General features: G+C 36.6%; 1 protein-coding gene across 7 annotated transcripts in view; it reads right to left on the reverse strand.

The window, feature by feature from the left end:
- Positions 1–24,117, reverse strand: part of LOC123681070 (protein FAM107B) — a 91,829-nt gene that overhangs the window by 10,141 nt on the left and 57,571 nt on the right. For 6 of the 7 annotated variants that reach the window (XM_045619263.1, XM_045619265.1, XM_045619264.1 and 3 more), the window contains exon 2: positions 12,518–12,593. In XM_045619263.1, the coding sequence (XP_045475219.1) occupies positions 12,518–12,593 (76 nt within the window). Of the gene's footprint in view, positions 1–12,517; positions 12,594–15,080; positions 15,111–24,117 lie in introns of those variants that run through there. The other variant, XM_045619267.1, reaches the window with a different exon arrangement.

Genomic DNA, 24,117 nt, shown 5'->3' on the forward strand with positions numbered 1-24,117 from the left:
CTATTAATTGTTAACGTTGGTTTTTTAACTATTTATTAATCAGCAAAAACACTTTTATTACTGTTCTAAGATGATAGGCTTAGAAGTGAACCTTAGATCAAGAACAATGACACAATCCAAATTAGCCCAATCAGAAAAAGTGCCACGTGAAAGATGGTCACTTGGTTTTAATTCTTGCAAGACCTGTAAGGCAAGATGATCAAGTGGAATTTTCCACGTTGTCGAAGGACAAAGGCCAACAAGTTGAGAACGGCGACGTATCGACATTTCTCCATCTTCTTCAACACTTCGCGTTACAGCATTGTTATTCTCTTCGGTGTTGCGAAAACGATTAAGAACTGTACAAATTGCTTGCTCACTAGGCCGATTATGTTGATCGTGAAATGGACAAAGTGCTCTATGACTCTTATTCTGTGCTAATCCGTTCATTCAGCCACATCTTGTACAACAAAATCGTGCGAGAATAAATTAGATTCGCACAGAATTCACGGTTATACTTTGTTATTTTATGTTGGTACTCGAAATTCCCCTGCCACGGATTTATTCATTATCTGTCAAATTTGTAAAACGGAAAACCGTTTTGCCAACCTACAAATTTCGGTGCAAAAATCACAAAACGATATTCATGGAAATATTTCATTAATCTCAATAAAAATTCAGTGAATTAAAAAAAATAAGGTATGCCACTCGTACAGAAGCTCATTGTACCAGTTGTTCAATCAAAAACTCGCCATTTCATGATTCGTTTTTGAATTTTAACACGTGAAAGAATATAAATCCTTCTGCACTTGTATTATAAATAACTTCAACTTCAAAGCAAATTTCCAATTTGAAATCCTTGTTCTGGCGTTCAACGATTCATGATAATGAACTGCCAAACCTTACTGAACAGAAATGTCAACACAGTTTGACATTCTCAACTGTCAAAACATAGACAACAACCATCGAATCTCCACATGCAGCTGAAACTTTTGCTGTACCAAAGCGTCAGTCAAAGTGAATTCTCATACGGGTCCGTATGTAAATGAAAACAGGTGGAAACAACGTTGATTTTCCGCATTTCCCGAACAAACGTATCTGACTGGGGTCGGCAGCTCAATCAGCGTCCTTTCAATTAACGAACAGAGCGGAAATGGGGTCACAATGCTATATATGGGGTTGATTTTCTATTTGGGCGGAAAAGAAGGCTTTGGCATTGGCACTCGTCCACAGATATCCTCCGCCAATGAGGGCTGCAGCGTGTATTTGGGCCGGGTCATCAGATATAATACTGTTGCATGTCAGCGATGACCAACAGAGCGGATAATGAATAAATATCTATCTGATTTGGGATGACATGACTTTTCGAATTCGGAGATTTAATGTCGCTTGAAGATATTGGATTCTGTTCGTTTTTATCCGTGCATTTCCTGCACGAATTCGGCTTAATATCCGTACAATTTGACTTCAGCCGTTTTCTTCCGAAATTCAAGGATTTATTGTAAAAAACTGGTTATATACATTTATGATTAAAAGTATTGTCCATCGCTGGCTACTACTTTTTCAGCTTTCGGGCAGCGTACGAATCGCGCGTTGAAAAAACTGGTCATATTTTGAAACGATCCACAAATCGAACCAATTTTACTTCTTCATGCTGGTCATCCAGGCCGTGTGCCATTGATCGAAACAAGTGATAGTCCGAGGGAGCAACTCCTGGAGAATACGGCGGATGGGGTAGGACTCCCCATTTTAACGATTCCCATTATGTATTGACCACTTTCGCAAAATGGGGTAGAGCATTGTCACGCTGTAAAATCACTTTATCATGTCTCATACGAAGGTCTTTATTTTTGTGAACTATGACTGCAAAATTGTCATCATTTTTGTCGGGAATTTTAACAATTTTGATACGTTTTTGAAGCGTGTATTTTTTTGACATTTCTTATGTCAACGTAGAGAAATTTTTAAATTGTTGATATGATAGTGGTACTCTTTTATCGTTTAATTCACTTTGAAATTTGTCCAAAAACGAGTCATTTCATGATTGATTGTCATAATCTACTGAACACAAATAACATAAAAATGTGGAAAAATAAGACAGAATAATAAATCATGCTTATTGCAAAACCTTATGTTATCCCTCCTGATTTGGCTCCGTTGGGAAGAAACCGTTATTCCAAGATGAATATTCATGAATTTCATTATGTATATTGGTACGCATGGAAAGACATTATGTTAATCGAACATAAACCTTCCACAAGCATAACATGAGAAAAAATATAAACAATAAATGGTTAGAAATCAAGTAAATATACGTAGTTCCTCCTGAAATATAATAATAATAATAATAAATGACAATTTCAGCAATATGCCATACCTTGGGTAAAAACTCAACGGTTCATCAGTTAAGGGGATTCTTATGAAAAAAATGGAGGCGACGTTGTCTCACTATTTATTGAATATTTCAGCAGACATTTTTTTTTTCGAAAAAACCTTTTTCATTTTCGATTCTGCAAATATGTTGTATTATAAGACTGTTTGCGGTTTGGACCAAATATGTACAGGGTTTTTATAAGAAGATCATGAACTTGAACAACTCAAGATTTTCAAATTAGAACTTATATTTTTTATTATCTCAGTCAATTCTACGTATAAAAAAGAGGGTCACTTAGCAAACCCTATACCTAGAATGAATACTTCAAGAGTTATCGAGAAAGTGCTTTAAATGAGGAAAACCTGCAACTTCTAACTGTGTGGAGTAGTCTGTTACTGAAAAAACAGAAAGAAACTAAAATTCCATGTTTCGATAACTATATTTGACATTTCAAGAATTTTAATTAATTATTCGTTGGGATTGTTGGGAAATCCATGAAATGTCTAATATAGTTATCGAAACATGGAAATGAAAAATTCTGATATACGCTGAATTCTTATGAACATTAAATCGACATCTCACGAGAATTCCGACCTTCTTGTAACTTCTTTCATCTTGGCATTCCTTGGAAACCTACTTGCAAATAACGGAAAAATTCCTTAACAAATCAGTCCGTTGTCCTGAAATATTCTGTAGGTCACAGGGTTTCCAGACCAGAAAAAAAAATCCCATGTAAGCTACATAGCTGAATTTTCGGATTACCCACTTTATCGACTAACTCGATATACACACAAAAGTTGAGTAAAATCTTATAGATAGATTTATAAGATCGAAAGTTTCCAAAAAACATTTTTTAGTCCCACAATGATACGACCTCAACCAATTTTCGAACCGATTTCTCAATTTCGATTAGATCAGATGGGCATTTTTACGAACCAAGGCTGAATATAATACAGTAATGCATGGATAATCCGAAGTACCCTATAATCCGAACGGCCCAATTGGTGAAATGATATGTATAATCCGAACAGCCTAAACTCTGCAATCCGAACGGAAGAATGAAATGCAAAGGATTTGATTCCTTTAAGAGTATCAGGAGAAAAACTAGATCAAGGTTTGGATTCAGCGTAATTAGTGAATAAAATAAATTGTACTATGATTCAAAAGATAAAACATGAAAATCAAAAATGGACACGAGGTGATGAAGAAGAAAATTGAGACACAGAGTTTTAGGAAGATGATGAGATAATTGCTGATGTCACTGAGGAAAATTAAATCTCTGACAACGAGGATGAACCTGTTCAGAAAGTGTTCACTGAAAAGGCGATTATATGATTCAATTAATGTCTTTGATGGGCAGAAATACATATTTTTATATAAAGTACAGTGCATCCCATTTTGGGTGAGACAGCCAGGTTTCTCGCTTGTTATTTAAGATAGAGCCTTGCGGTTTTCACGTTACTGTCCTACTTTTTCGTGAAACTCAAGTTGATCTTATCAGATTTTGCATAACTGTTTTCGTTCAAAAGATACAGGGTGATTTTGGAAATTGATACTTTTCGGACCCCTCCTTTATCTCCGAAATTATTAGAAATAATGCTGAGCTGAAAACTACGTCTGAATCAGAATTCTGCGTAGAATCCAGTGGCGTACTCAATATTTTTTTCGGGGTATGGTTTTGAAGATTCAACACAAACCTATATTTTTTTTAATGGAACAGCCTATATATCATTACTTCGTTGAATTCGTTATTTTTTTCCCTTCAAAATGATATATGATACTATGTAGGTAGGATGTTCAGAAATGTTGAAAAAACACTAAAACGTCAAATAATGATGATTTTTTGTAAATGGGCCATGAATTTTCTATGTTTCAATAAGAGGATTATTACTTTCGATTTTTAAAAGTAGTAGGTCATTGATGACACAAACATCCTTGTTATTATTATGGCTACTATGCATTTGGGAGCATTGTTTTATCAAGTAGGCATTGGAGGAAAAAAACCAATCTGATCTAGCTGTCATCGCTATAAATTATTGTTATCATTATTGATTCTTCTTTTCTATGGGAAATCCATTGCCCATTAACAAAAAATCATCATTATTTGATGTTTTAGTGTTTTTTTAACATTTCTGAATATCCTACCTACATAATATCATACATCATTTTGAAGGGAAAAAAATAACGAATTCAACGAAGTAATGATACACATGGTGTTCCATTAAAAAAAACATAACTTTATGTTGAATCTTCAAAACCATACCCCGAAAAAAAATATTGAGTACGCCACTGGATTCTACGCAGAATTCTCATTCAGACGTAGTTTTTACCTCAGCATTAATTCTAATAACTTCGGAGATAAAGGAGGGGTCCGAAAAGTATCAATTTCCAAAATCACCCTGTATCTTTAGAACGGAAACAGTTATGCAGAATCTGATTAGACCAACTTGAGTTTCACGAAAAAGTAGGACAGGAATATGAAAACCGCAAGGCTCTATCTCAAATAACAAGCGAGAAACCTGGCTGTCTCACCCAAAATGGGATGCACTGTACATAATTTGTTCATGAAGATGAGTTTGCACGCTCTAGAAATGATTCTATAATCCGAAAGACGTTCGGTTTATGGATATCATTCAATATGATTCCTATAATCCGAATGATTTGAAAAACCCAACGGGTCCTGCCAACTTTCTGTTCGGATTATCCATACATTACTGTAAACCAAAATGCGATCTAAAATCATCAACACCAAAGACGTCCCCCATCGACACATCCTGATCACGTAAACAGCCTCTAATCCCAATTTATTACCTCTGTTTTCGAAATTCTCGAAAAAGTGCACGATGTCACTGACCACGGGCAACCGTCGACCGTTCGGGGAGTCCATGACGCGTACGCTAAAGGATGTTCATTGCAGCGCGCGCGAATCTGCTCTGCTGCCGCGACTGACGTCGGAGCAACGTTCTCCTCGTTATCACACCGTCGGTCGGAGGTGGGCAGGGGAAGATGAGCCACCCCCGTCACGCGCCGTGCTCAAGGGTGCCGAGAGACCGGAGTCGACTCCGGAACGAGCAACAACGTCTTGAGAGGGAAAACCAACACGTAACATTCTCGTAAGTATTTTCCCAGAGAAGGTGTGACAAAAATGATCTTCGGTGTTGCCAGAACGATTGAATGATCAGTGGAAGTTGGGAATATTACAATAGTTCCAACTTTCATCGGATGGAAGTACATTGGCGTACAACTTTGCTTCCGTCGTTTTTTTCCGAAATTCGAAGCTTTATTGAAAAACACTGGTTATAAATTTATGATTCAAAGTTTTGTCCATCGCTGGCCACTACTTTCAATAAGGAATCCTGACAAAAATTAATAGATGCTAGAAGGTGGCTATGTTGACGAATATAGTCGATTTTTTGAAGGAAAATGTGTTTTTACTTTCGTTTTCACTGGTTAGACTCTAACCAAACCTAACCAGTAAAAACACATTTTCCTTCAAAAATTCGACTCTATTCGTCAACATAAACGTGTTTTTATTGGTTAGATTAGGTTAGAGTCCAACCAGTGAAAACACCTAACCTAACAAGTAAAAATACGGTTATGTTAGGTTAGAGTCCAACCAATGAAAACACCTTACCTAACCAGTAAAACACATTTTCATTCGAAAATTCCACTTTATTCGTCAACATAACCTTGTTATGGTTAGACTATAAAAAAAATATCGACTTTTTTCGTCAACATAGTCACCTTCTAGCATCTATTGATTTTTGTCAGGATTCCTCATTGCATGTAAATAAGACCGTGTTGTCAGAATATCTTATATTGTCCTGTTGTCCAGTAAGACCCCATTAATCTCTTGTTTTTACTGGTTAGGTTAGGTTCTCTTCCGAGGTCAGCACCATGTTGTTGTGGAAGGGCTTGTAATAGCTGCCTGCTGTAAAGTAGACAGTGAAACTAAAACTGACCAAAAAAATGTGACGTGGCTAATCCCAGCCTGCTTCATTCCTCATACCTCAACAATGCCATGTTCCCCCAATAATCACACCCCTAAGAACATCCCCTCATCTTTACTCTTTCAAACGACTTTCTAGCAGAACGAGCAATACTAGAAGAGCAGCCAGCAACCATGGAGAAGGAAGAGGCGCAGAACCGAACAGACAGAGGCCAAAAAAGTAGGTGGAAATAATTGACAGGTCTAGCAGAATGAAACACAAGAGGCCGAGGAGGAAGCAAGAAGATGCCAACCTTTGGCTTTGAGTACGTGGTAGAATAGGGCTACTTATGTTTCCGTGAGCGCCAGTTTAGGACCTTAAGTGTAATTCTCGGTACACTATTCGAGGAGTAACTATGACTTCAATGACCTCGAATCTTATGAGACGAGGATAACGAAAAAGTATGTTAGTACTCTGCTCAACCCCACTGCTCACAGTCAAAACTACTGAACACCCCTTAAAAAAACCCATCCTTATAATTTCCCTGCACAAAATAAGGTTGATCCTATACTGTGAGGATTTAGGGTTTGCGTTAGCTGTGCAAGTTCGCTAAGGTCGCAAGACCCTTGGGTCGAGACCAGGATCAAAAGGCGTCTCCTTGTGGAAGATTAGGTTCGAAGGGAGGAGGCTTTCCGACCAAGTCCCTCCGGGGAACTATCCCAGACTTGAGTTCCGTAACCAGAGCTATAGGGGAAACCACGGAACGAGGGAGATCATTGATGGGTAGTTGCCTCACGCTTTTCAGGCTACCCTTCTGCTTCTGCCCTATCCCACACTCCTTAGGGCAGGACAGCGTGAAAAAAGATGGACATTCCGCCGTAGAGTACCAAACCCTTGGTGAGCCGGCAGCACTGAGGCTGAATGCGTAAGAGAAAGGTTGGCATCCTTGGAACCTTCCTCTACGGGTTCGGCGGAGGTGTAATGGAGGTGAGTATGCCCTTCAGAAAAGCCTCATTACCCAGCAGGTGCCGACAGGTGTTATACATTTGTCGAGATGTGTTCGGTGTCCATAAGGTGGATTTCCCTCCATTAAAAAAAAGGTTAGGTTAGGTTAGGTGTTTTCACTAGTTGGACTCTAACCTAACCTAACCCATAAAAATACATTTTCCTTCAAAAATTCGACTCTATTCGTCAACATAAACGTGTTTTTATTGGTTAGGTCAGGTTAGAGTCCAACCAGTGAAAACACCTAACCTAACAAGTAAAAATACGTTTATGTTAGGTTAGAGTCCAACCAGTGAAAACACCTTACCTAACCAGTAAAACACATTTTCATTCGAAAATTCCATTTTAGTCGTCAACATAACCTTGTTATGGTTGGACTGGTTAGACTACAACCTAAACTAACCAGTGAAAACAAATTTTCCTTGGTGTGGATTTTGTTGTAGTTCTTGAACAATATTTAATGGTATTGATTTTGAAAATAATGCATCCATTTTCTCAGTTTCTATCTTACTAAGCATCTTAAGAAAGTTCTTATCGATATTCAATCTCCTGATCATTTCCTTATTACGAAGATTCGCTGACTAGATGCACTCGGTAACAGAGGACCAGACTCTCTAATTTCCAATTCTCATTCTTCTCAAACTTCACCAAACAATAACTTCTCAGCAATAAGGCAAGTCGAAGACGAAAACGCGACTTCTATACGTCTCACATCCAAGTCCACCCGCCGCGAAGCCTTAAAAAAAACCCTCCAGAACCGTTCCAATTAACCCTTGCGTCGCACCTTCCGACCGATCGAACGACTTCCTGCACCTAATCCGGAATAATCGCGCAACCCATTAATCTAATAATACCTAAGCCCGTTAGCAGCGCGCTCAGATATTATATCGGTTCAAGGCCTGCATCCGCGCCTCGACACGTAGGTCAAAAGCTCCGAGCGGACGGCCGGACGGCCGTTTCGACTACACGCGGAAGAAGAAGGAGCCGCCCGCCGCCCCCCATCGGTCACGAACGGGCGAAGGTGGCGCCCTCTCCCGTCCATCAGATGATTGCCCGGTCCGGCTAATGTCCCGTGCAGTAAATCAGCGCGCCGAGTTTACGACGGTGACGTCACCGATGGCGTCACGGAGTAGGTGAAAGGGCGAAAGGTCTCGCGCTATTGGAAATGGCCGGCATCTGAGATGGGCGGTGATTTGTTTAGGGGTTGAGGCGCGGGGTCAGGTCGTGCTGGTTGATTGTTTTAGAGAGAAGGGCACTACCTTAATGATTTTTAAAATTATGAGAAAAAGAAGCTAATAATTAAGACTCCCAAGGGTTTCAATGTAAAGATTATAAATGTCGCCTATTTTTGTTTGCCGGATCCGTTGATGTAACTAAGTCAACTTTGTTAAATACAGGGTAGTCCACATACTTTTCCGAGGTCAGCACCTTGTCGTGGTCGGAGGGCTTGTAAGTAGACAGTAAAACTAAGACTGACCAGAAAATGTGCTAACATTTGGCTGTGAGTACGTGGTAGAATAGAGGCTACTTATGTTTCTGCGGGCGCCAGTTTAGGACCTAGAGTGTAATTCTTGGTACACTATTCGAGGAGTAACTATGACTTTAATGTCCTCGAATCTTAGGAAACGGGGATAACAAAAAAGTATGTTAGCGCTCTGCCCAACCCCACTGCTCTCAGTCAAAAGTACTCAATTCCCTTTACCCAATCCTTGTAACTGCCCTGCACAAACTGATGCTGATCCTAAACTGTGAGGGTTTGCGTTAGTTGTGCAAGTTCGTAAAGGTTGCTAGACCAGGGTCAAGAGGCGTCTCCTCTTGGTGATAAGTTCTAAGGGAGGAGGCTTGCCGACCAAGTATCTGCGGGGAACTACCTCAGGCTTGAGTTCCGTAATCAGAGCTATGGGGGAAACCACGGAACGAGGGAGATCATTGATGGCTAGTTGTCTCACGCTTTTAAGGCTACCTGTTGAATGACTCTACCACCTTCAACGAATTGATCCTGCCTTATCCCACCCTACACTAGGGCAGGACAGCGTGAAACAAGAAGAACATTCTGCCGTAGAGTACCAAATTCTTGATGAGTTGGCCGCACAGAGGCTGAACCCGTTAGAAGAAGGTTGGCGTTCTTGGACCTTTCTCTACAGGTTCGGTGGAGGTGTAATGTAGGTTTTTAGTGAGTATGCCCTTCAGAAAGAGCCTCACACTACCCAATAGGTGCAGACAGGTGTTTTACACTTGTCGAGATTTGTTCGGTGTCCATAAGGTGGATTTCCCTGCATTAAAAAAAAGGTAGTCCATATAAAACAGACCCGCCAAATATTTCAACGCTGGTCATTTTTCATTTGGAAGGTGACCCACAAGAATTTAAGAGCGGTCAAGTGGCACATGATTCTGTGGTAGTTGGAGAATTGTATATTACTCACTTATAATAGCACGTTCTTAGACAAATTGGTTATTGTTAATTGTTGAGGAAAACAACTAAATTTCTCCATCATTTTTTGGTCCTTCGAGCCGGATTTACTATAGTGCTAGAAGCAATGGAAAAGTAATCCATTTTCAAATAGATTGTGAAAAGATAAATTCGAAGGATCCAAAACTGGTTGAATGAAAAACCAGATGAAAATGAAGAATTGATGCTGTTCAAGAAATATGAGACCTTGTAAATAGATGTAAAGGAGTACAAAAAGTGCCAAAACTGTACTTAAAAGCTGGAAGATTTCGAAACTTTCGATGGTGAAGTCAGAGCGGTATGGAGAACTAGAAGTAAGATAAAAAAAACTGTCAGTAAAATTCAAATCGGTCCAGGAACTGAAAGAAATATTGACTAGAGTTCTGATGACGAATAACCCTCAGAAACCTGAAGCTCTGGTAGAATTTAGATAATAATAAAGGAAGAATCATTGATGTTCCACCTTCAAACAATTTAGTAGTAGCTTATAGTTTTGAATGTCCACAGATACATATTGACCCAGAAGAAGGAACTCACCAATTATTGATACAAATGGGCTATAATCCTGAAGAATATCGAGCTCAAGCTAGCGAAGGTCTAAAAAAGAAAGTAATTGGAAAAGAACTGACTGAAGAAATATAGGAAGTTCAAGAAGAAGAGGCAACGGCAGAAGAAATTGAAAAACCAGAAGATGATGAAGAATCAGCAGCTCCTCCAAAGGAGGCTGAAGAGAGAGAATATAGCGAAGGAGATGAAGATGAGGCTGAAGCGCCGAAAGGTTAAAAGAAGAAGCTGAAGACCCAATTCAACTTCTGTGAAAAATTCTTTTCAAATGAAAAAATCAATGTTTAACATAATACACATAATATTAACTCTTTGTCAAGCAATATGGAATAATAAGAACATTTTTTTTCTATTTAGATTTGGTGTTTTTCAACTTATTTCATATTTGAAAGAGACCTTGCATATTCTATAAATATAAAAAATCTAGCCCTAATGGGTTAACACATATTATTCTGTGTTATTATTCAAAGAACCAGCTCCAATTGGATTCTCTACCACTGTCCTATAGACTATTCCTTTCAGAAACCATCAAAACTAAAACCCATCAATCTTAAACTTTCAGTTTTCACGCCGCCGTAAAAAGATCATCGGAACTATCAAACCTAATAGCTCCCACAGCAATCAAGCGCCTAGATCTTTTCCCGATAACATAATGGATTAACACATGAAAAGCACGTACATGCATGCCCTCATCGTCATCTCACACCCGATCGTTATTTCAGACTGGGAAAGCTCGGTTTACAAGCCGCGCTTCTTACTGTTTACCCTACACACGGATCGTCACGTAATTGAAAATTATACGTTACGTCGCAGCTGGCCGCCGTTCGAAAAACCGACTGATAAAAATGTGCAAGTGCAACATCTAGAAGGCGTCTTGTTTCTGTGGGAGAAGAGGCGCACGTGTGCCGTCTGTGGTTGGGGTGATTTCCGTCGTTGGTTCAATTGAATTCGGTAGGGTAGAAGTGGTGAAATATTAGCTATCAGATGAGTAGGATCTTGACAGATTAGCGTGTGATTAAGAGAAGTTGAAAGTTGGAACAACCACACTGTTGCCCTTAAGATTTTTTTAATTATTGTTTGACGCTCGTTTCCCTAGCTAAGGTGTCATCAGTAATAGGGGTTAATAATCTACAAGACATTCAGAATCATCAGGGTTCTACCTTTACCAATAATTCTAAGATAAATACAGACGTACAGACTATAGGTTAGGTTAGGTGAAAGCTGGAACAACCATAATGTTGATTTTTTTACTTATTATTCAACGCTGATTTCGCTAGATAAGGTGTCATCAGTATCTAAAGGTTAATAATCTACAAAACATGCAGGTTCATCAGGGTGTTACCTCTACCAATAATTCTAAGATAAATATTGACGTACAGAGTACAGGTTAGGTTAGGTAAGAGCTGGAATAACCACAATGTTGTCCTAAGAATTTTTTCAACCATCATTTTACGCTCGTTTCGCTAGCTAAGTTAACATCAATAATAAGGGGTAAGATGATTTTGAGTTATCGCAGCCTACCACTTGAAAACTGATTACTGAGCATGCCAGGTGATTCTTAAAATTTGAAACTGTGTGGTACTCAGAATAAGAGAGATAGGCCAAACATATGTTATATATTCGAAATCAGAGGAAAAAGAGGTAGTTAAATATAGCAAAATATACAGGGTGTTCCATTTGAAAAAATGAAGTTGCAATCAATATGTTGCCCACTCTGTATATATTTCGTTTTGTGAAATCATTTTGAAAATCACTAGTCGATTTCGTGAAACTTTTGTAGAAAACATCTTTTTGTACCTGTTTTATTAACAAAGTTAAAAGAGGGGTCAAATTATAGTGAAAAACCTGGTACAACTGCAAAATTCACGCTGCATAGTTGCCCCACTCCTTTGAGATAAACTATGCGCCTCGCTCAAGCGCAGACATATAATTCTTGGAATGTATATATTTCGCGTTCTACTTATCCGAATTTCATAACATTTGGTATGGAGATTTGGGTTGAAACATAAATTATTCACATATTTCAGCTTCTTCAAATATACGGTGAGTAAATTGGCTGATTCTTTTAAGAAGATAAGGATGAGGAAGCATTGTGCCATCCAATGATCCAATTGGTAAATAATTTAGTAATTGCATGAACATAATAAAATAAAAACTGAAAAGTTGAATAACCATACACACATCATATGAAAAGGACGTAAATAGATCAAATCTCACCTGTTTCCTTATGTATTAACTTCGATTTTAATTCTTCGATTGCGCAGTGGGTGATGGAAGACTTCGTTGTCAAATCCTGAAAATAAAAATAGGGCATAAGTTGATATTCCATAATCCCTAAATGATTTGTATGTAGAATATTATAACTATTTTAAATCAAATTTCACCAAAGTAATCAGAAACCCTCTGATAAAATGAGTGAATTCATTAGCGGTATTTTAAAGATGAAAAAATCAATGATCAAAGAAAAATATGAAATACAACTGACAGAATCAAATCGTAGATCAGCAACAACGAAGACACAAGCTTATCAGAAAACTTCTTGAGATTATTAAGTATCGGACCAACTAGTCCATCATCAAAGCAATAATCCAAATAACTATTCTGAATCCCCTTCAACATAAAGCTGGTAGCACACACTAATTCCGGATATCGATTTCACAGACGAGAAACCATGAAAAAGCCAAACATTAAGCGCGTTTCTATTACTCAAATACATCTTTTAGTTGTCATTACAAGCGATTCGAAATCGGCAATCGTGATGTTATGATCGAATTTCTTCTTCCTTCTGTTCTAATTCCGTTTGCATATCGAATTTCACCATGCACTTTGTTACGATGATTCACAATTAGTGACAGGTCAACGATCCCTCAGAAGTGGCATGTTTACAAACAACAAACTTAATGTTGCGCGGCTTAACGTCTAAACTTCTAAACCGACGCTACTGTTGACTGACAGTCAACATTTACGTTGAAAGCGAAGGAATGCGGGTGTTTGGATTGAACGAAGATTGGGGAATTGGTTTGGATTGTTTTAGATGAGGAGATGTTACGTTTTTTACGCTTCGTTACCTACAACAGCTAAAGATGAACAAGGCTGAAGAGTTATACAGGGTTAGACCAATGAAATTGCGCTTTTGAGTCGTTTCTATGGAAACGCAATAAATTAGCACATACTGTCAACGAAGGAAATTTTGATTTGAATCAAGTCCATTACTTGAATTATTGAAATTTGTGCAGTTGTAGGAAAAGTATAGTGTGCAACATGTGGCGAAAGTCCTTTTCTCGCTCGTGTGTTTGCGGCACTAGCCTTTCAGGCTCGTGCCACAAACTTCCACACTCGCGAGAAAAGTTGGACTTTCCCCACTTGTTGCACAATATACTATTACAATTCTAGCTCCAGCCTACTACTTACACTTTACAAAATATCGTGTCTAGCTAATTTGAACTTTTTATTTTTTTGTTTAAGTGATAGGCTGGAACCATAATTGTCAAATAACTTTGTTGATAGTTGTTATGAGAAACTATCACTTGAGTATTTTAAATTATATTAAACAATTTCTACAGATATTGCCAGTTGTACCCTATGTAGAGTGTTAGTATCAGCATGATTAAATAATAATAGTACGATACTTATCAAACAGGATTCAGGTTTTCACAAAACTCAATTGATGATTTCACATAACAACTGTACAAAGTAACAGGTTATTTAATAATTCTGTCACCAACCTACTACTTAAACAAAAAAATAAAAAGGAAGTTTGAATTTGCGTAGCCAGACTCGATATTTCTTAACAGTGTTGAAGCATTTTTCCATTAAAATGGCATGACCTAGTGAAATGACATAAGAAATGTCAGCAAAAAATACAGTGTTGCTATTAGGTATGACCATCATAAATTCAATTTGTAATTTCTATTGGAGAACCCTTTATGAATTTGTTCGAAAATGCAAATGCAATCTTTTATTGTTTAGAGGTAATAAACAAAAACAACAGTTACTACTACTACTACTCGTCTGATTTACTTGTGGATCTGGTTATATCTATTCAACAAATTATCGCATAAAGTAACACAAAAATATCGAAAAAGTTTTCTTGTCAAGAATGTTCATGTATACATATTCGAATATCTACATAAATAACGAGGAGACATGTATATGATGTATGAGGAGCTGGTTGGATCTCAAATGATTTATGGTAGGTATCCTGGGATGGGGAGGAACATATTCAGCTGAAGATGAGGCCAGCACACAGGTGGATCTTTTAATTCACACTATTCATGAAGTTCATGAAATTCAGGAGTATTAGATGCGAGACAGGTATTATGTCACAAACGTGGTAAGAAATATACATATTAACCCATTAAGTCTAAAATTTTGTCGGAAGAACTTAGTGGCACTTGAGAATCGAAGTAACACGACACCTGATAAGAAAATTAAAAAATATTCAGTTGCGAAATTAGGTATATGAAAACCCTGTTATTTTTAGGAAAAAATAGAAGAATAAAAGGTTTTTCAATCATTGACATTGCACGAAACGATTGAAAATCCAAGAACTTCACATATTCCTATGACTTACAAGTAGAACATGATTGTTAGCTCTAAATCGAACTGTACTAAGAATAACAATAAGGTAACGACAAATCTATCTCTGCAGGAGTTATTACTACTTTTTCAATTCCAATGGCCAGTTGAAGTAATTTTGAGTAAATTGAATAGGTAAACACAAATAATTACTGCTAACAATTCCCCCTAAAAACCAAAATCACTGGAATTTCTAACCTACCAACGTGAATGTCATAAACCTCACGTCATTTGTCAACCACAGACACACAACCACAAAGATAAATACAACGATAGACGAATGTAGACCGAGCGTATTTTTAAAAACACACTCTCATGCTCTTTTGTCCACCGTAGTAAACAGTTCAACCTAGTTTATCAGAAAATAAACAAACCCAAAGATCTACAAGATAGCACGGTCCAATTCCGCAACTTACACCCAGATTTCCCGATCAGATCTCGTTTACACATTCACAAGGTTAAACGCAAAATCGTACGGCGTAGCGTGGACAGATTTCGTAACAGCTAAAGCGCGCACACACGGTCGGTTTTGAAGCGCGTGCTTGACGGACTGTGGAGGGCTCTATGTTGTGAAAAACTGAAAAAGACTCGTGCGAGATCAAAGAAGATAAGAGGGATATTCGTGACGAAACCAAAGCGCTCGAACAATGAAATTCCGCTGAGAAACTCCTTGTGTACTTTGGGTATTTGGAAATGTCGCGTTGTCGACTTTCGTCAGATGAATTTGAATGGATTATTCATGTCCTTTGTGCATTTGAAATGTTTACACCGTGTGCGATCAAATCTTGAAGGTGTTTCGTATAATTTAGACTTGAGAAATAATGACAGATATGAAATAAATGAGATTGTAGTTTTCAATGAAGCTTAATCGATTAATTAATATTTAAATTGACATCTAGGTCTGTCTATTCTGAATTATTGACATTGCTTGGTTGGGAATTATGTTGAATAAACTCTTATACATAATACATATGCCATTCATGTCGTATTATTCCATAAATTTCTATATTGGTGATAAGATATAATAATATCAAGCTCCATGTGAAATTTCAAACAATCTCATCATCAGAACCATGTCATCAATTCAAGAAGAATGTTGGAAAAAAATATCTAATATTTCCATGACTAAAAAATCGATCGGTTGGAATATGCAAGATCCTGAAACTTTTTATAGAGTTACCTTGAGCACTGCGTAATAGAAATATTTTGGATACACAGGGTGATCAGTTTCCTGGGTAGGTCCTACCTTCGTTCTTTCAATAGGAAATTTCTTCGTTCACATTTTCGGTTTCTACATGAAAAAGACACCATCACTTAAATCACTCAAAATATTGATGGAATGAGATATTTAGCAGGACAATTTTTTGTTCAATATTAGTTACTCGGACCATGTGTTACCAAAAATATTTTCATCAAGTAATGCTCAAATAATAAGGTAACTCCTCAGAGTAATAAACATAGATAGAGGGAGCATATGTCATTTTCAGTAAGCAAATTTTGTCCCCAACATGAACTATCAGATTTGACATGAAGCGAGCGGAAATGAAAACATATCAGTATTACGATCTTTCATTCAATTCGTTAGTTTCTCCATAAAGAACGCACTTCTTGTTCTTATGTCCAAAGTGAATCATCGTTTCATATTAACTCGAAATATATTGAAATAAATACTCCAAGCTCGCCAAACGATGTGAAACCGGTGACACTAGGAGAGCAATAGTTGCCAAACCTTGGATTTCAGCAGGTAGATACAAAAAATAATAAATATTCAATATTCTGCTTATTATAAATTAGACAATTAGCATATTTAAACGAGAATCACTCAAATAAATATATTTCATTCACTACAATATACATTCATAATGATATAGCAAAATTGTGGATTTGAAAATATATTACAATCCGACAACGTAATATAACCATATTGGGGACATGTAAAAATTGCGTATACTCCCTCTATCTATGTTCATTACTCTATGGGTAACTCCAAGCTTCGTGAAAAATTTTCATGTTGATGGGGTACCATAAAAAAATCTGAGGAGAATATAGAAAAAAAATTAGAAAAGTAGTGACATGAAGTCATTGGTGTTATGCATGTGCCAATTGGAGGGCACAAAAATTTCTATATACAGGGTGAGTCTTTGACTTGTACATATATTTCAACCGAAGATTCTTAAGGTCAAAAGAAACACTTTTTTCATTTACCATTTTTTCCGATTCGGCCCTGTTAAAAAGATATAGCCATTTTAAATTTTCATAATGAGCTAATTCACCCCTGGTAACCGGAACACCGAAGTTTTCGCAATTATAAGATCTACAATTTGAAACTTGGAAATAAGCTACTAAATTGGAAAAACCATCATAAACTCACTTTTAACATTCCATTTGTTGAGAAAGTAGTATTTATAATACAATAAATGAGTTATTCCAATTTCACTGACGATAAAGATTAAATATTTTTCTCTTGATTTTCTATTTCATTTTCGATAATCATAACGAATTGAGCTCGCTACCACCCATATTAGCTTAGCTCTGATATTCATAATTCATATCCATTCATTTATTATATCGCATTTATAATATATCGTTGTTTATTTCAATTTCGTAGAATTGCAATTTAACCTTATATTCTCAAATAAATAATATTCATCTGTGACAGTTCTAAGACAGACTAGTAGTCTGTGGTTTTAAGTTTGAACCTCAAATTTCGAGTGTTGCAAATTTAAACACAGCAATTCGAATTATCTGTGTTCTAACTTCTAACCTAAAATGTAAAATATTCATTTACAGTTTACACTGTTATTGTCTTATGATATTTGCATAAAATGAAAATCATCGAAGATTTGAAGAAACCCAACAGAATATTGAAGTTCCATACATATTTTCAAGAAATTTAAAAACAATTTCCAAAATAATTGTGTGGATACAAAATAAATAAGTGTGCATTCTGATAGAAAGTAATTCCTTTATGAAATGAAGCATTTGATTTGTTCCAACTATCTCATAAAAATAAAAATAATGATCTGCTTCAATATTTTTGGAGCCATCAGTGTGAAAATATGGAAATGAAGTTTTATGGCTCTGTAATCAATGGAAAATGTTAGACTCCACTTGTAATCAAATTTGTTCTATAATATGTACCTACATTATAGCCAACTCTACTACTTGATTCTTCTTGATTTTGCCATTGAAAATAAATGAGAAGTATTCAATATAAATATCCACAGTTGAATATTATCCTGTTTCTTTCAACTCACCTATTTGTTTTCATATTAAAACAATTATGGCACTCTTGGAAGTATGTCAATCATATGCTCTAGGATGAATTTATGGAATAGCAAAAGAATAAAAGTATTTAATCTCAATCACATGAAAATTTGTCTAGTATGTACTCTCGAAGAATACAGTATTGTTCGATAGCAGCAGTCTTTAGTGGGATATTGACTGTTGTCATTATAATGGGACTATTTTGTGAAAACTTTTTTAAACATGGGCTTTATGGGAAATCTGGACTTTTCAAAATAGGATATTCATTTTAATGAAGTATCTACTTTTTATAAGAGCTGTGTCAAAGCTCAGTAATTTGTAATCAAATAGAAGAGTTGAGGTGAGCTTATTCAAATAACTTCATTTTCAAACCAAGTTGGCTAGTACTTCATTTCTAAAATCTGAGACATGACATCATAGTAAATATTCATTTCTGTGGTTTTTTTTCCACAACAGAACAGAGTTGCATTTAGCCAAAGTACCCAATTTTTCGAATTTCACAGATAATTTTTTTTTTTTAAGATCAAGTTACTCGAAAACGGAGCTTTGTAGGAGAAAATATGAAGAGTACTTTTATTTTCCAAATTGGCCAAATATTGTCCAATGAACGTTCAAATTACTTTTAAGAGTTGGGTTCTTCGAATTTCTGGTATTTTTATGTGATGTAATGTTCATAATGAAGAAACTAAAAGATGTGTAGGGAATCTTGTGTTCGGAGAAGATGTATCACATCAAGGAAAAGCTATATTTCAAAAATCATTTCCTTCTATAGAACCATTTACGAGATATAGCTGAAAATCACATTTTTTCATCGATTTTCAACAGCCTGTATCTTTGTAACCGCGCCGAATCGGAAAAAACTATAAAGGAAAAAAGTGTTTCTTTTGACCTCGGGAATCTTCGGTTGAAATATATGTACAAGTCAAAGACTCACCCTGTATAGTTGTGTGGCTTCCAAGAACACAATTTGCGCATGAATAAACGAAAGCTCCCGACTTTAAGAAATGCTTTTCCATTAAAGTTGATTTTCCGTTCAACTAAATTGAAATTACGTATCTTATCAAGTATGTTGCTTATTTAAGAGTGAGCGTGAGATAATTACAGCGAATACAGGATGTTTAGAAGCACATTATCTAAATAAGGATGTGAGGGGATTGCAAAGATTGCAAAATGTAATAACGTTCGTAATTTGAGCTGTCGGATGAGATTTCATTCCAATTTAAAAATGTGGCTGACTGGTTTAACCATACAAATCATTTTCCCGGAAATTATAGAAATAGAATTATTCGAATTCAGTATTTAAAGTGATTATTAGTTTTTTACAGATATTCAGCTCATCTAGATCAATATTCAAGCTTTGTTTCAGCCAAATCGGATTAAAATGAAAAGAGTTATCATGAATTAAACAATCACTTATTTTGCATATGCTCATTTGAATTCCAAGAACTTTTTTATGTTAAGTAAAAGAAAACCCAATACGTTGGAACATAAGCCAGTGGGTCGGTTAATGGTTAAATTTCAAGATATTATACTGACTTACAAATGTTTACTAATATAGATAGATAGATATTTATTCTCAAAATTGTTGTAAATAACAAAATGAAAACAGGTCATAATTAGGGAAAAAAAATCAACTAAATAATACAATAATAGAAAAGAAGATAATTCTAGGAAGATAATAATAAATCTTAATGCTGCAATAAAATGTACTATATTCAGAAATGGAAATATCAATGTCGAGCTTGGTACAAAATTTTTGCTTCACCAAAAACGTACAAAATTCAAAGAGAATATCGAAAAAAGGCCTAATATTTCAGTGAAAAATGAAGAATAACAATTTCATTCCTCTTCCACGTGAAGTCAGCGCCAATTGCACTCTTGGAGAACACCTGCAAGATGCATTTTTCTTTGGCTTATAAATAAACATGCACTCAAAAGCTTCTAACTACATGTCAACGCGCTTTCCTCATATTTTTAGTAGTTTCTCGAAAATTTCAGTCAATTTATACAGCTCGCCCTGTATATCTCCAAATTGCTATTCAGATAGTGTCAACTCATCGACCACTATCACTTTCGTTTTCCCCAAACATCTGCAACACCGTCGGATATCGGCATTTCATCAGCCCAGATTTCACTTTCACGAATCGTCGATCTGGTCCAATGTTTACCAATCCACAACTCGCCGGTTAGCCGCCGATTGACCAGCTGTCCGTATCACAGTACAGGAAGTGTAGTGTAATCATTGTTATCGCGCCTTGTGGTCTGATTAATCCGCCAGATTGTATGACATAACTCTTTAGCCTGTAGCGTCAAAATTGCCTAGAATCCGATGACATGTCAGGGTCATCGTTGGTAGCAATATTCTTTGTCATCTCTGAGTAAAAGGGCGGATAGATCTTGTAGTTTTTGACGATGATTTAGGGGTTCTTCAAGGGTGTTACATACCTTATTTTATTCGATGCTATTTCAGTACTAATCAACTTCAATAATAATTCATTAATTTGACGTTATTAGTCTAAAACTTTTCTTCCGCCGTTTTGCAATAGAGGGCTGTAGCGGTAAGTGGTAGTCGAAATAAATAGATCATAGATGTAATACAGTGAGCTTAGGTATTTGTAAACATAACGCCATCGAAATATTAGTCGGTTTGTGTCTGTATTATAAAGTTATTCTCGAAACATGTCAGCTTACGAGCCAAATTCTCGTCATATACGGGAGGTAGATGGTGGTCCTAGAGAACCGCTATTCTAAACGTCTCATTGTGCTTTGCAAATCCTGTCTATTTCATTTGGCCCCATGGAGATATCCCCTGTGGATCTATTAGGTGTACAACTTTGTTTCCGCCGTTTAACAATAGATGGCTGTGGCAGTAAGTGGTAGTCATAATAAATAGATCGTAGATGTCTTACAATATGCTTAGGTATAAGTAAACATAACGCCATCGAAATATTAGTCGATTAGTGTCTGCATCATAAAGTTATTCTCGATTAAACATGTCAGCTTACGAGCCAAATTCTCGTCATTTGCGGGAAGTTTTAATTTTCTGCTTAATTATGAAGAAAACTGCGGCTGTGGCTGATCGAATGCTCTCGAACACTTATGGTGAGGCCGCTATTAGTGAAAAAACGTATCGAGAGTGGTTTCAACGCTTCAAGAACGGTGATTTTGACGTCGACGACCAGAATGGCGGTGGAAGAGAGAAGGTTTTCGAAAATGCAGAATTGGAGGCATTACCTGATCAAGACTCGTGTCAAACGCAACAAGAATTGGCAGGATCATTGGCATTGACGCAACAAGCCATTCCATAATGCCTGAAAGTCTTGGGAATGATTCAGAAACAAGGAAATCGGGTACCATACGAGTTGAAGCCGAGAGATGTTGAACGGCGTTTGTTTGCTTGTGAACAGCTGCTTGCAGGAAAAGAAGGAAAGGGTTTCTGCATCGCATTGTTACCTGGAGACGAAAAATTGGTTCATAACGATAATCCCAAGCGCAGACAATCATGGGGATATCTCAGCCATGCTTCCACGTTGACGGCCAAACCGAATATTCACGGTTCCAAAGTCATGCTCAGTATTTAGTGGGGCCAGCTCGGCGTAGTGTATTATGAGTTGTTGAAACTGACTGAAACGATCACAGGCGATCGTTATCAAACATTTGAGCAGAGCATTGAAAGACAAACGGCCGCAATACAACGAGAGACAAGATAAAGTGATTTTACAGCATGACAATGCATGACTTTTGCGAGAAAAAAGTCATAAGAGATTTAAAATCACAAATTGAACAAAGAATTCGAAAATAACTTTCAGTTCGAAATAACTCATTGGCGTACCATTTCGTTTAAAGGAAAGTGATCATTAGCTTTTGATGAACATGAAATTCTTAATTGCATGTGTCTTGGAATCCAACAAATATCATTTGAATATCTCGAACGGTTTCAGAGCAATAAAAACTATATATTATTTTTTCATACAGGACCACCCTCTTGAGTTTGTCGCGGCATTCGAGTACAGTGGCGAGCGAATTTTTTCTATATGTTCAATAATATTTAAAAAAAATGTCAACACTAAACCTATCCAACAACTTCATTCTTTTCGAGAAGGTATTTCGCATAACCTCGAAAAATTCAGATTCCATTTGCACAATACCTCTCATAAAATACCTATATTCCTGAGAATTCCAACGAATTCCTATTACAGTTTGAAGGTCGATCGCATGCATCTTACTCATTCCAATCGTGCCACTCTTCCATAAATAACGATTATTCATTCATTCCATGCAAACATTTCCTATTTGGCCCAACTTTTTTTTTCGGTACACACCAAATATTATCCCAAATAGAAAAACTATCGGGATTCGAGTCGACCAATTCGTACTTCTCAAGGAACATTGTTTTCGAGACCATAAGTGGTGACTAAGAAATTAGTCATAATAAAAATATTCAATGCAGCGGGAAATAATCATGGCAATGACGATGACGCACTGCTGATAAGTTAGAGATTGGGATCAATTGATTTAGACGAAAAATTTCGTGGACCGTAGTATGTTCTTTTGGAAAACGTTCATTAATGAATGCGGGTCTTCATTGAAGAAAAATTGAATTTGTGTCATTTTGTTAAGTACTTACAGGTTATTGACCACCCACAGTCTTTTCAAGTAGTTCTTTTGACTTTTGGAATGAATCCATTTGATAAATATATCATCTAAAATTGTCCACTTCTTCTGAGTTGGTTTTTTGGTCTTAGTAAATTTACTAGCCAATCATTATCAAAAGACAGTATTAGAACTGACGGTCAGTCAACTACAACAATGCTCACTGTTTCGAAACACAGAAATTCATTTACCTTGTCAATTACCAACTATTATTGCATAACATAGTCGTAAAGCTTTGCGGTTGAGTATTTATTTTATGGAAAAGTTCAACTCGTTGGAAAAACTCAATATTTGATCTCACTGATATACACAGTTTTGTTAAACATATTAAGAATTTATATTTTCAAATTCATCAACTTCTACTTCATATTACCATTATCGTAGACAGCGAAATTAAATCAAATTTCAATAACTAAAGGTTTTCCAATAAGATGTTTCATTCTGATGTAAAAAAACGAGAATATTTCAATGGAAATCATTGCATGTTTACTTCATTGTAAAGAAGGTATGCCATTAACAATGGAAAACGATATCAGCCAAATGACCGCCACGTCTACGTTTGAAGCATCATATCCTTTACATGAAAATTTCCATGACCACTTAGCACATTTGCGTCTTTATGGCCTCGATAACTGCACCAATTCAATCTTGAATAGATTGTGGAGCATTGGCATAGACCTTATCTTTCACGTGCCCCCCAAAAAAAGTCTAAAAGAGCTAAATCACAAGATATCGGTGGCTAATTGTGATCTTCTCTTCAAGGAATAATTTGACCAGGAAACTTTTCTTGCAAAATTGCAATTGTTTTGTTGCTTGTGTGACACGTACTGCCGTCTTGTTAAAAATGAACGTCGTCCACATAAATATCAATTCCGGCCATAAACATTTTTCAGTAGCAATTCATTTACCGTAACAGTTGCACAAGTCCTATTTTCGAGTAAGTAATCACAGATCACACCACCAGCCCAAAAACTGCACCGAACAGTGACACGATGAGGATGGAGAGGCCGTTTCCATTCATCACATCACAAACTTGTCCCAACAGCTCAAATTTTTCCACCACCAATTTCACTATTGAGAAGAACAACCCAAAGTGCTCTAGTTATGCGAAATGTGACTGCAAAATGTTTAATTGTTACTATTTTTGTAGCGAATTTTAACAATTCCAATTCGTTGTTGAAGCATGTATCGTTTAATTTTAAGTATAGCGTAGTTTTAACTTATCAAATGTCAGAAGATGGCTGCTTCTAAGTGACAGCTTTCCAGATAATGGGCTATTCATAATAAAACCTCTTATTGGAAAATTACTATATTACTAA

The sequence above is a fragment of the Harmonia axyridis genome, chromosome 5 (genome assembly GCF_914767665.1).
Source record: "Harmonia axyridis chromosome 5, icHarAxyr1.1, whole genome shotgun sequence".
NCBI classification, from domain to species: domain Eukaryota; kingdom Metazoa; phylum Arthropoda; class Insecta; order Coleoptera; family Coccinellidae; genus Harmonia; species Harmonia axyridis.